Source organism: Grammomys surdaster, unplaced genomic scaffold (assembly GCF_004785775.1).
Source record: "Grammomys surdaster isolate TR1022 unplaced genomic scaffold, NIH_TR_1.0 125231, whole genome shotgun sequence".
NCBI classification, from domain to species: Eukaryota; Metazoa; Chordata; class Mammalia; order Rodentia; family Muridae; genus Grammomys; species Grammomys surdaster.
The window spans coordinates 276,406-288,949 of record NW_021620120.1 but is presented as its reverse complement, the minus strand read 5'-3'; the positions used below and the strand labels follow the sequence as shown (position 1 = coordinate 288,949).

Sequence of the window (12,544 nt, the reverse complement as noted above, 5' to 3'; positions counted from 1 at the left end):
GAGAGAGAGAGAGAGAGAGAGAGAGAGAGAGAGAGAGAGAGAGAGAGAGAAGTTCATTTACCAGAGTACCGGAGTTAGAGGCTAAGCAGTTAAGAGGGAATATTGGTCTTTCAGAAGACCTAAGTTTGGTTCCCAGCACCCACATCAGGTAGCTCACAAATACCTGTAATTCTATCTTCATGGGATCTGGTGCTGGTGCTTTTCTAGGCACCTTGGGTACCCCTACACATGCACATATTCATATATAGACACACACACACACACACACTCATATACATAATTAAGAATAAAACATCTTTAAATATGTTTATGAAAACAGAACTCTATCTTACTCATTTAAAACTTGGCAAATGAGGTCTCTATCTTGTGTCATGCACTTAGAGTTATTGACATTATTTATATTTGCTTTCTTTAAAAAGTAGTGTGTGTGTGTGTCCTTGGAAATCAGAAGAGAGGTATTGAATTCCCTAAAACTGAAGTTACAGGCAGTTGTGAGCTGTCCAATGTGGCACTGGGAACTGAATTCAGGTCTTCTGAAGACCAGCAAGCAATCTTAAGTGCTGAGCCATTTCCCAGAAATGACTTCATTTTAATTTTTTGTTTTTGTTTTTTTTTCTGAAGCAGGGTCTTACTACATAGATCTGGCTGACCTGTAACTCACTGTGAAGATCAGGCTGGCCTCAAACTCAGTACAGCTGCCTCTGCCTCCCGAGTGTTGGGATTAAAGGTGAACAGCACTGGACCTGGTTTTAGTGTTAATTCTTAGTCTTGACCAAGGACACACTGTGCTCTGTGGAGGATTTCCCTGTGGATACTGCCTCACCCTCCACCTGTGTGTCTGTCTCTAGGAAAGACTCACTCGTAGAAGCAGGAAGGTCAGAAAGCGGGACCTTCAACTGCTTAAGGCTCGGGAAGAGAGGATGCTGCAGGCTCTGCAGGTGAGTGTCTGAGTTGCAGGAATGGTGTAGAGTTCTAAAGGGCTTCTCCCTCATTGTGGACAACTGTCCGTGGAGCAGCCACAGTTGTGGAATTGTGGTCACGCAGGCTGAAAAACTTGGTTTGAGGGGCTTGGTTTTGAGGTTGGTGAACAGAATGCGAAGCCTTCTGACCTCCATGCATCAGTTTTTTTTTTTTCTCAAGGAAAAACACATATTCTCCCTGGGTTAGTGGTGAGCATCACAATAGATAGTTGAAAATTACCAGACAAGTCACAAGACTCCAACCTGTCCTTGACAATCACTCTTCCCTCCCCCTCGCTCACTTAGGTGAGCACTCTCCTCACAAGGTTGAAAGCAGACATCAAAAGAGCATAGCTGAGTGGTGTGTGTGTGTGTGTATGTGTGTGTGTGTGTGTGTATGGGGTGTGTTCCACTGTGGAAGGACCCCATATCTGTAGATGTGCTCAGAACTGTGAGGTGGGAAGTGGGGGGTGGTGGAAGGGGGTAGGGGGAAGCTTTGTGAAGAGTCCAGTTGCTTCTGAAGTACAATGGCTGGCGAGGCAAGGCTGTGTAGAAAGAGGAGTGGAGGACAATATTCCTACCTAGCTGTTCAGTGCTTAGAGAGCCAGGAGAGAGCGCTTTTATCATCGAATCTCAGGGTAGCTCCTCTTCTGTGCTTTCAGGTAGATTGGGAGAGCCACATGCTAAGAACTGACCTGCAGAACCATGACCAAACCAAGGAACAATTGGAGGCCCTCCATTGGCGTTGGCTGGACCAACAAGAGGACTTACCAGAAGAGGTGGCCAAGATCTTTAACTTCTCTGAGGCAGTAACACAGCTCAGCATCCTGGTTTCTGGCCTGGAAAGGATGGCCAAGGAACTGGATGCCAGCACCCTGAAGGTGTACTTCCTAAGACACCCCCAAATTCAGAGAGAGATAGTAAACAGCCTACTTACAGGTCCCTTCTGGGAGGTGTAAGGGGAGGTACTTCTGGTAATATGTGATGGTTTCCATGTGTGTGAGTGCTTGTGTGCATGTGGCCTGTGTGTGTGTGCGTGCACATGTGCGTGAGTATGTGTGAGAATGTATGTGCATGTGCATGAATGTGTGTGTATATGGTGTCTGTGTGTGTTGATTTCGGGGAGGGTGACTTATACAGGTCTATACCATGATACAACAGAGTGAGGAGGAACGAATGCTATGTTTTATCTCTCGTGTCAGCATGTATAGTGGCCCTCAAGCATGAACTAGGAAGGGTATTAAATGGCAAGAAGCTAGTAACTGACTGATTGTTACCTTTTCTTTCCTAGGATGCCAGTGACTTACTGGACAGGTATGAGTCCCTTTCCTTCTGTCCCACATATGAAGACACATGCAGACCACATAGCATAGATATGTATATGGGCTAAATTAAGGTCAAGGAGACATACTTGGTACCATCATACTACATGGCCAGTGGAAGATTCAGTCAAATATATATGAATTGACGAATGCTTTCTTTTTCTTTAGGAGTGCACCACAGAAATTAGAAGAACTTCTCTCTCGTGTTTCTCCAGCCAGTTCAAAGCTCAGTTAGTCTCCTGCTGTGTTCTTATCCCCACAGCTCTCATCTGATGCCTTAGCCTCTCACGCTGGGACAAAGTCTCCTTCCTAAGCCAGACTTGAGCCTGTGGCTCCCATTGTTGTGGTCAGGCATTCCAGATCTCCATCACATCTGAGGCCATTTGCATAATCTCCATATAACTGTGCGTTGGTGCTTGCACCTACTGCCCATGGTCTCATGGACATCAAAACATCTGGATGTCACAGAAGAGTAAGCCCGCCTCAGCTTATGGAGCAGGTTTATTGAGTAATAGTTCTTCTGACTCTGATAGAACCTTCTGTTCAGTTCACATTGTTCGCTCATTACGACTGTTGCACACAGACTCGAGGGTGATTTCCACAGTCCTCACACTCATGTTCATGTACATGTAGCTTTGACTTGTGGAGTATGAGTGGCATCTGTGACTTGCTTCTCATCAAACGAATGTAGCAGAAGTGACGGAGGTAACTTCAGTGACTATGGACTCTTTCTTGCTAATAGATGCATTCTAGAGACTCTTCTTGCTAAAGTTAGGGATTCTGAGGGAAAAGATATGTGGCTAGCTTCTAGTTTCCTAGAGCAGCCTCAGTCTTCCAGGTGATAGGAATCAGGGAGCCTAGGCCTTACAGTTGCAGCAAACTCTTCCAATACCACAAGTAACTTGGAAGTAGATACTTCTGGGAACTGAAAATGCCCCCACTAATCACCTTGTCCCTGCCCCATAGTTTCCATAAGGCTTGGAAAATTGTAAAAAAAAATCTTATTTCTGCATCCATTTTTATAATAAACTTTCTTATTATTTAAACCAACTGGGATGGGTCTCCTTTCTTTGTGATAGAAACCTTTTACAATGTAAGTAGAGAAAAATCAGGAGTTAACCTGCGGATGTCAGGTAAAATGTGTGACGCTTCTTTGGGGTCTGGTAAAGAGCAATTGGGAGCCTGGAGCTTTTAGACAGACTGTAGCAATTCCTGGGGAAGCAAATGGAATCTGACTCCACCAAGAACAGCCTAGAGGTTTATCACTCACCTTACTGGGAAGCCATCAAATCTATCTACCCCCTTAAGAAGGGAATAAGCTTCAAGTTACCTAGGGCGGAGCATACACTGATAGGTTGAAAGAGTATCTTCCACCGGGCGGTGGTGGCACACGCCTTTAATCCCAGCACTTGGGAGGGAGAGGCAGGCGAATTTCTGAGTTCAAGGCCAGCCTGGTCTACAGAGTGAGCTCCAGGATAGCCAGGACTACACAGAGAAACCCTGTCTCGAAACCCCCCACCCCCACCCCACCCCAAAAAAAAGAAAAAGAGGGAGAGTATCTTCCTCTTCCAGGACCTCTTCCGGGACGGTGCTTAGAGGCACTCAGGATGGTCCGGCGTTTGACATTCCATCATAGTCTATCCTACAAGACAGCTTCTAACAAAACTAGGCTGTCTTGAAACCCTGGCAACAGGATTGTTTACCTTTACACCAAGAAGGTTGGGAAAGCACCTAAATCTGCACATGGTCTGTGCCCAGGCAGACTGTAAGGAGTTCATGCTATGAGACCCAAAGTCCTTGTGAATTTGTCTAAGACAAAGAAGCACATCAGCAGGGTCTATAGCAGTTCCCTGTGTGCCAAGTGTGTCCGTGACAGGATCAAGCAGGCTTTCCTTACTGAGAAGCAGAAAATCATTGTGAAAGTGTTGAAGGCACAAGCACAGAGTCAGAAAGCAAAATAAATATGCAGCTTTTTTAAGTATTAAAAATCGAGACTTGGAAAAAAAAAAGAGAATGGTTATCTTCACTCTCTAGGAGTTTTACTTCTTAGTTTAAGAAAATACAAATTAAGGGGATAGAGAGACAACTCGGCTGTTTAAGAGCACTGGCTGTTCTTCCAGAAGTCCAGGGTTCAATTGCCAACACCCTCCTAGTGGCTCACAATTGTCTGAAATTTCAGTTCCAAGAGATAACATCTTCTTTGGGTCTCCATCAGTGGTGTACATACATATATATAGGTACACATACACATAAAATAAAAGTAAACAAATTTTTTATTTCAAGAGGTAGAGACAAGTGGATCTTTGTGTTCGAGGCCAGCCTGGTCTACATAGTGAGTTCCAGGGCAGCCAGGGATACACAGTGAAACTCTTATCTTGAGAAACCACAATGGAAAAAATTAAAAGAACAAATGAAAGAAAGAAATGAAAGGAAAGAAATAAATGAAAGACAAAGAAAGGAAAGAAAAGAAATACAAATTGTCTTTCAGAATTGCTGTTACTTGTAGTGAGCATAGTCAGCATCAAAATGCTCACCAGGGTTACTCGACCACCAGTTTCCAAACAAGACAGTTTAGAATAAATAGTGTTTAAGAGCTCAGAAGTCAGACATGGATTATAAAGTCCTGGGAGTATGATCTTGGACGTGCACATAACCAATTTTCACCAAGCCTCAGCTCTGTCCTCCTTTTCCTCTTCTTCCTCATTCACCACCACCCATCATCTCTCTCTCTCTCTCTCTCTCTCTCTCTCTCTCTCTCTCTCTCACACACACACACACACACACACACACACACACACACACACACCTCCTCTCCTTTTCAACAGGGATTAGTATAGCTTAGGCTAGCATCAAATTTGCTGTCTCACTGTGTAGCAGAGGCTGGCCTTGAATTCTTGGTCTTCCTGTTTCTACCTACAGACAGTACAAGCATATTATACTACACACAACTGTTTCCTTCATGTTAAACAGGGCATGCTAAAGACTAGGGAGATGGCTCCATAAATAAGCTGCTTGCTGTGTAAAGTAAGTATGAGGCCTGGAGTTTGGATCCTCAGAATATAAGTAAAAGCTAAGCAGCTGCCTGGAATCTCCACACTTGCAGGGAAAAGTCAGGAGAACCCCCAAACCAACTAACTAGCTAGACTAACCAGAACTGATGAGCGAGTTCCGAGTTTAGCAAGGGTGAGCTCCAGATTCAGGAAGAGATATTAAGTGGAGAGTGATTGAGGGCAATATCCGACATCGACTGCAGCACTCTCCCCTACATACACACACGTATCCACACATATAAGCATGCATAAGCATACATAAAACACACACATATTAAAAACCAAAAATGAGAGATGATAATAGACCACACAGAGGTCTACTATCTATAAGGACAATAGAGGGCACGAAGTTTTATAGCAGGAAGAGAACTTCATATACACATACCTTAGAGGTTCCTAGTCACTTTTTAATACTCAAATAAAACCAGTACGAAGAAACAGGAAAATGCAGTCCATTTTAGTGGAACATGAGGCTTGGGGGCTGTGAGTATATTTTGGCATTATATAGATACATGTATATGCTGTTATTATTTAGATATATATTTTATAGGAAATATTGAACACCCTGGAGAAAGTCACCCCTCTGCAGCATCCCCTCCTCTGCAGCACCCCCTCCTCTGCAGCACCCCCTCCTCTGCAGCACCCCCTCCTCTGAGCAGTCATTATGGCCAGGCAATTCCCTCCAACAACAGCAATGACACTACTTCATTGTCTTCCCGGTGCCCCTTTTCCGTATCAGATTATCAACGGCTACCACGGTTTGTTCATAGCTAGCACAGGGGGAAAAATTGTTTCTTTCTTCTTTTTGAAAGGTTCTATATATTGTATTACCGAACCAACTGGCTACCCATTGTGTTACAGGTAAAAGCAAATACGATCCCTAATTTAAACACGACCAAACTTTAGAGGTTAAAATAAAAACTTTCCGCTCTACTGAGTAGGTTTGATGGATGACCATGATTCAGCATAATTAGTGAGTCATGCCGGTGTATGTGGATCCTAACAGAGCCAGCCTGGCAGTCCTACAGTGTCTTCTCTGGGAGTTGTACTGACTCTGTTACCAGTTTTTATCAAAATCCACTGGGGAATAGGATGATGTGGTGGTTTCAATGGGAACAGTCACCATAGGCTCACATGTGCTTGGATCCCAGCTGGTGGAACTGTTTGGAAAGGATTAGGAGGTGTGGCTTTGTTAGAGGATGTGTGTCACTGAGGGTGGGTTTTGAGGTTTCCAAAAGCCCATACCACTCCCAGTTAGCTCCCCCTACCTCATGCTTGTGGATCAAGATGTATTATTCTCTCTGCTACTGCTCCAACACCATGCCTGCTTGCCTGCTCTAGGCTCTCTATCATGATGTTATAGACTCCAACCCTCTGAAACTGTAAGCCTCAAATAAACTTTCTTTATAAACTGTCCTGGTCTAGCGTCCTATTGTAACAGAAAAATAACTACTAAGACAGACATTTTGTTTTTGTCTCTTGCCAGTCCTGGTTGTAGTGTCTTATGGTAACAATATACTAAGACAGACATTTTGCTTTTGTTTCTTGCCAGTCCTGGTTGTAGTGTCTTATTGTAACAGAAAAGTAACTACTAAGACAGACATTTTGCTTTTGTTTTTTTGCCAGGAATCTTTTGATTCTGAATGTCCTCCCACCACGTTTTACACATGCCTTTTATTTTTGTTTGATGCTGAACAGACAGGATTAATATGTCAAGCAACCCCACCGGGTTTTGCTCATCCTCGTTTCAGTGGGGATACGACCCTAAAATCACATCTCTGAAGATGCACTGTGCCTGGTTCTGGACACAGAGTGTCTCCTTGTTAAACTTTTTATAGATGATATAGTCCTTTGCCCTCCCCATGAGGAGGAAAAAACATCATGCTTTACACAGCTTAACAATATGGGGTTCACAGGACCCCTTCTTCCCATACAGATGCTAGTACAGCTTGTGTACATAGTAGCCATCCATTCTGCTTGGAAACACCTGCCAGCCACCAAGGCTCTCCCAGGTGGTACTTCTTGTATAAGGTTGCCATATTGAACTTGCCATGGTGATCTTCAGACTGCTTGGTAAGGATGGGTTTGTCACACTTCAGTGACTTGCCTCATTGGGTCCAACAGCCAGACATAGCAATGGAGGCTGGTGCCACTGGGAGGCTCAGAGCCCACATAATCCAAGAGAACCCTGCTGCTGTTGCTGTCACTGCCTTTCATGATAGCCACCAGAAACTGGTGCCACTCCTTATATTTGGAGTCCTTCCTGCAGGGACCACGACGTAGGTTCTTGAGGACTAAGGTATAGAGTTTTCCTGTGTCAAGGTCATCCCTTGAAATGCGATGGGCCTATTCTTAACCTGGGTAGATACTTTGCCCAGCTCATCCACCTCCACCTGGTGCTGGGGCCACTCATACTCCCCCTGCTGGCTGATGTCAGCAGGCACAGAGGGTGGCTTCAGCCCGTGGGAGAGTCCACACTGTTCCTGAAAGTCTTGTGAGAAGATGTGTCAAGAAGCCATGTCAGAGGCATGGCATATGATGGCAGAACAGAAAAGATGCTTCCTTTTCAGATAATATTTTTATTTATCCTTCCAGAATTTAATTAACATATATAGTGTATTTCGATCATATCTACTCCTCCAAAGTGCTTCTTGAAGATATGAATAAATTAGCTAATATTTTTGGAAGAAAACAAAACGGAGAGGCAAAGTTTTGTTTGAAATCACACAGCTGGTTAATTATAGGGCTTCATCTGGAATCCAAGTCTTTAGTCTTCAAGTCCAGCATTGTTTGTACATCTATGTCTGTGCCCATTGATGACAATGGTGAGAACAGTCAGCAGCAGCCAAGGTCCCAGACACTCTGAGCATTTAATGGGCACCAGGGAAAGGCTTGAGCAATGAAGAAAATAAAGGTCCTACCACCTTGTCCCCTACTGACACATGCCATTCCAACTGTCTGCAAAATTCATTTTTGTGCCTGGCGACCCAGCCAAGGATCTGCTCCCAAGGGTGCTTGATTCCAGTCTTGTTCTCAGAGGAGGGAAACTGCACCTTCCTGACAGCTCAGGGAAAAGCCAGACCCTCTGCCCCAGAGTCCAAACAAGGGAAAGATCTTTTGCGTGAAGGAGGCAGTGAAGGTATAGATATGTTCCTGGGTGACAGCATTGACAAAGGTCACCCAGCCTACCTCATAGTCAAGAGACACCTGCACCTTCCGGGGTTGCTCCTCCAGGGCCAGCCTTGTAGGGAAGGAACCCAGGGCTGAGACAAAGCCCCAAGCCAGCCTCACTGCCCATATTCCCTCCTCTGGTCTCAGCCTCAGTTCTCCCTTCCGTCGGATATCTTCTCTGACCACACCGACAGTGCAGCTGCCTCCATGGGCCAAGTCGACATTTACCACCCAAGTGTGTCTCCCCCCTGTAAAACCACATTGGGCCAGGACGCAGGTGGCTCGATCAAAGCGTTGTGGGGTATCTGGTGAATTCTGCCATTTGTAGGAGAACCGAGCCCTCCGGTGGTCTTCAGAGAGGAGGAGCTTGGGGTGGGAAGTCTGTGGGTCTAGAGAGATATGAGCTGTGAAGTAAAAAAGGAACATGTATGTCAATAGGTCAATGATACAACCTATTAGGATGGCCTAAAAGCTTATTTCCATATCTGGATGCTGGTGTTGAACCAGCTGTGTGTACCAGAGCATTGGTATCACCAAAGACCTACAGACTAAAAGTCTGCATCTTAAAAGGATGTCAAGGGGTTGCATGCGCATGTTAAAGCCAGAAAAGTCAGTCGCCAAGAGTATACTGCCCTTGCTTGGTCTGCCATCATCTGGGAAGCTGTACAGCTCATGACTAGTAGTCCAGCCTCCTGCTGGTGAAGCACACAGGCTCCCTAACACACAACCTACCTCACACTCGGGCACCATCACAGATTGCCTCTTCTTACATAGCCACCCTGATACTCTGTAGCCTTACACATAGCCTCCCACCTCCGTAGCTTCCCCTTCAAGCACAACTTCTTTGTACAAGGTCACACTGATACCGATACAAAGCCACTTTCACACGTGTGTAGCCTCCTCACAAACGCTCTCTCATACTTTCTCCCCCAAGTCCCAGCCAACCTCATTCACGATCAGCCTCACACCGGCCTTCCTCACACAGCCAATCATATCTCTGTACTCACAGTCTCCCTTCATGCATATCCTGTCTCACACACTACTATCACACAAAGCCAGCTTCACGCAGCCTCTACACACAGTGCTCCTTAACACACTACATACTTCACACATGGCCGCCCTCACACACGGCTTCCCATTACATCCTCCCCACATGGTCCCTTCACCAACAGCCTCTCTTCATAACAGCCTACCTCACACACAGCCCTTCTACACAATCACCCTCCTACACAATCTCTCTTGTACACACCCTTCTTCCTCACACACAGCCTCTCCCACATACAGTGTACCTTTAAATGAGAGTCTCTCACATACAACTGCCATCATACACAGAGACTCTTATACATGGTCTCCTCACATAAACTCTCCTCCCAAACAGCTTCCTCACACACAGCCCCCTTCAGCTACAGTCCCCTTCACACACAACCACTCTTTAAATCATCTCCATGTTGGAAATATTTGCTATGTTACATTATTTAGGGAAAAATGAAAAGGAGGAAATCTTATCATATCCACTACAAACCAGTGTTTTTCTATCTGGGGTTGAATGTGGAATCCATGGAAATGGGTATGTATGTATGGTGATATACACAAGTATGCATCCTACATCTCATATGTGTGTGTGTGTGTGTGTGTGTGTGTGTGTGTGTGTGTGTGTGAATGTTTACGTAATTATTTTAACACACCCTGCAGAACCCTGAAACACGGTTTCTCTTACTCAGGACTTTTTAAAATTCACCCCAACCTAATACAAGGGTTGCTTACCTGGCTCATAGTCCAACTCAAAGCAGAGTTTTTCTGTGAGGAGGAAACAGTGACAAGATGAGATTTCATTGATCTCAAAACCGCAGAACACTCAGTGACGAGGAGGGAAGGAACAGAGAGAAGAATGGAGGTGGAATTCCCTAGACCAGTGCTTCTAAGTTTGCTTGCATCCAAACCTCTTAGAACACTCACTGTGATTTCAAATCCAGACACCCTAGGGCAGGGCTGCAGATATGCTGATATCTCACAAGGAGTTACTGATGCTCCTGGTTAGAACTCAGGGAGAAACCTGCTATCCCACCTTTGAGCAGACAGGGACTATAGGTACCTTGCTTTCTTCTATTTTCACACACATACGCTTAGGGAATAGGAAATTAGGTTCATCTTTTTTCTTCCACTTGGAAATAACGTTTCAGTCAGTCAATAGTCAGCCTTTGATTAGAGTAAAACTTCCTCTACTGTCTATCTAGCCCATTGCAGGAAGCAGGCTTCCAGAAATGTCCTCCCAAGGGAATGTTTTTCTGTGGGTGTGTCATTTAGAAATATGTGATATTGTTCATGACTTCACCGTTGGTGGGAAGCAGAAAGCCATAACTTACATCTCAAACTTTCTTGGCTGGCTGCCATTATGACACCCTCTTCTGGGAAAGGAGCGCAGCTCAGTCCCTATAAGGGTGTCTCAGTTTAGACAACCATTCCAATAAAAAGAAGCAGGGGGAAAGACCAGGCACATAGGTCAGTATAGGGCGCTTGCCTACCATACACAAGCCCTGGATTCAACTTTCAGGAGTGAAAATAAAAACAAACAAACAAACAAAAAACAGCGACAGAAAGCAAAGGAAGAAGGGAGAATCAGCTTCTGTGGTGAAACAGATACTGCCACCGGCTATAATTAACAAATTTAACCATCAGAACACACAATTCATTACACATGTTACTGGAACCCTTGAGGATGTAGAGTTGTGGATGTTGTTAATCATTATTTTTCCACTACGTCATGTTAACTGGTCAGATTTGTTTAACAGGTTGATCTCCAACTCCTAAATCCTTACTTTTATTATGTTTCTTCACAGCCACATCATCCGGAGAGTTAGATTTGTATCAGACTTGGCAAATAAGAAAGTCAAGGTACTGAAGGAAATAAGATGTGCTAAAATACATAGTACAGTCATTTGGCAGTGGAGGCAGGATGCCATTCCTAAGCCCAGGCTGTGGGTCTCCTTACCCAGAAATGTCTTCATCTCCTGCCGCAGAGGGATGGCCTGTTGGGGGAAATCCCGTATCCTTTGGCCCAGCTCTGGAGATATAGCCTCAGGTTTCCGGCACTTTCTGGTTTCACATCTAGGGACACAGAAGTGGCAGAGTCTGGGACTTTAAAACTTTTTTAAAAATCTTTTTAAAAATATTTATTTTTTAAAATTAAGTAGTTTTAAAAAATACTAAATTAAAAAATATACTTAAGCCGGGCAGTGGTGGCGCACACCTTTAATCCCAGCACTTGGGAGGCAGAGGCAGGCAGATTTCTGAGTTCGAGGCCAGCCTGGTCTACAGAGTGAGTTCCAGGACAGCCAAGATTATACAGAGAAACCCTGTCTCGAAAAACCAAAAAAAAAAAAAAAAAAAAAAAAAAAGAAAGAAAGAAAGAAAGAAAGAAAAAAACCTTAAATTTAAAAAATAAATCTTTTTAAAAGATACTTAATTTTATGTGCATGGCGGATATTTTTACCTGCATGTATGTATGTCTACGACATGCATGCAGTGTTCATGGAGAACAGAAGAGGGTATAGGCTCTACTAGGCATGAGAGCTATTGTATGGGTTCTGGGAACTGAGCCCTGGGTCCTCTGCAAGAGAGACAAATGCTCTTAACTACTGAGCCATCTCTCCAGCCCCAGAATTATTCTCTTTTAATGGTGTCCCCAGACAGCCATCTTCTTCTAACAAGGCCTGGAGGAGTGACTTTTCACATAGAGACTTGGATCCGCTTAGGCGGACCCCACTGCTGCCCAAGTGGGTAGATCTACAACATTATCTGAGAACACATTTGAGCACTTGTAGATTTATACATGATTGTACCCTAAATTGAGAATGTGGTTTATTTGCATGGCAATAACTAGGTGGGTGGTGTATGAATGGATGTCTATGGGAAAAAAAAGAAATAGACACTGTATCACTAACCTTATTAGAGTGCTTCTGATATCCTGGGAGGGGGAAGGAAGAAAGGACAGAGAGAGAGAGAGAGAGAGAGAGAGAGAGAGAGAGAGAGAGAGAGAGAGAGA

The 12,544-nt window shown here is 44.5% G+C and overlaps 2 protein-coding genes across 3 annotated transcripts in view; one reads left to right on the top strand and one right to left on the bottom strand.

Moving 5' to 3' along the window:
* The window catches only part of Trim40 (tripartite motif containing 40), a 7,125-nt gene extending 4,609 nt beyond the window's left edge, over positions 1–2,516 (top strand). Inside the window, exons 2-5 of one of the 2 annotated variants that reach the window (XM_028785477.1) lie at positions 849–938; positions 1,622–1,738; positions 2,251–2,273; positions 2,450–2,516. In XM_028785477.1, coding sequence (XP_028641310.1) covers positions 849–938; positions 1,622–1,738; positions 2,251–2,273; positions 2,450–2,516 — 297 coding nt within the window. Of the gene's footprint in view, positions 1–848; positions 939–1,621; positions 1,841–2,250; positions 2,274–2,449 lie in introns of both variants that reach the window. The other variant, XM_028785476.1, reaches the window with a different exon arrangement.
* A 5,374-nt stretch (positions 2,517–7,890) lies between these two features.
* Trim10 (tripartite motif containing 10) overlaps positions 7,891–12,544 on the bottom strand; it is an 8,367-nt gene continuing 3,713 nt past the window's right edge. Inside the window, exons 4-7 of the mRNA XM_028785459.1 lie at positions 12,444–12,466; positions 11,492–11,607; positions 10,267–10,299; positions 7,891–8,906 (exon numbers count right to left, since the gene is read on the bottom strand). Of these exons, the coding sequence (XP_028641292.1) occupies positions 8,365–8,906; positions 10,267–10,299; positions 11,492–11,607; positions 12,444–12,466 (714 nt within the window). The 3' untranslated portion in view covers positions 7,891–8,364. The remainder of the gene's footprint in view (positions 8,907–10,266; positions 10,300–11,491; positions 11,608–12,443; positions 12,467–12,544) is intronic.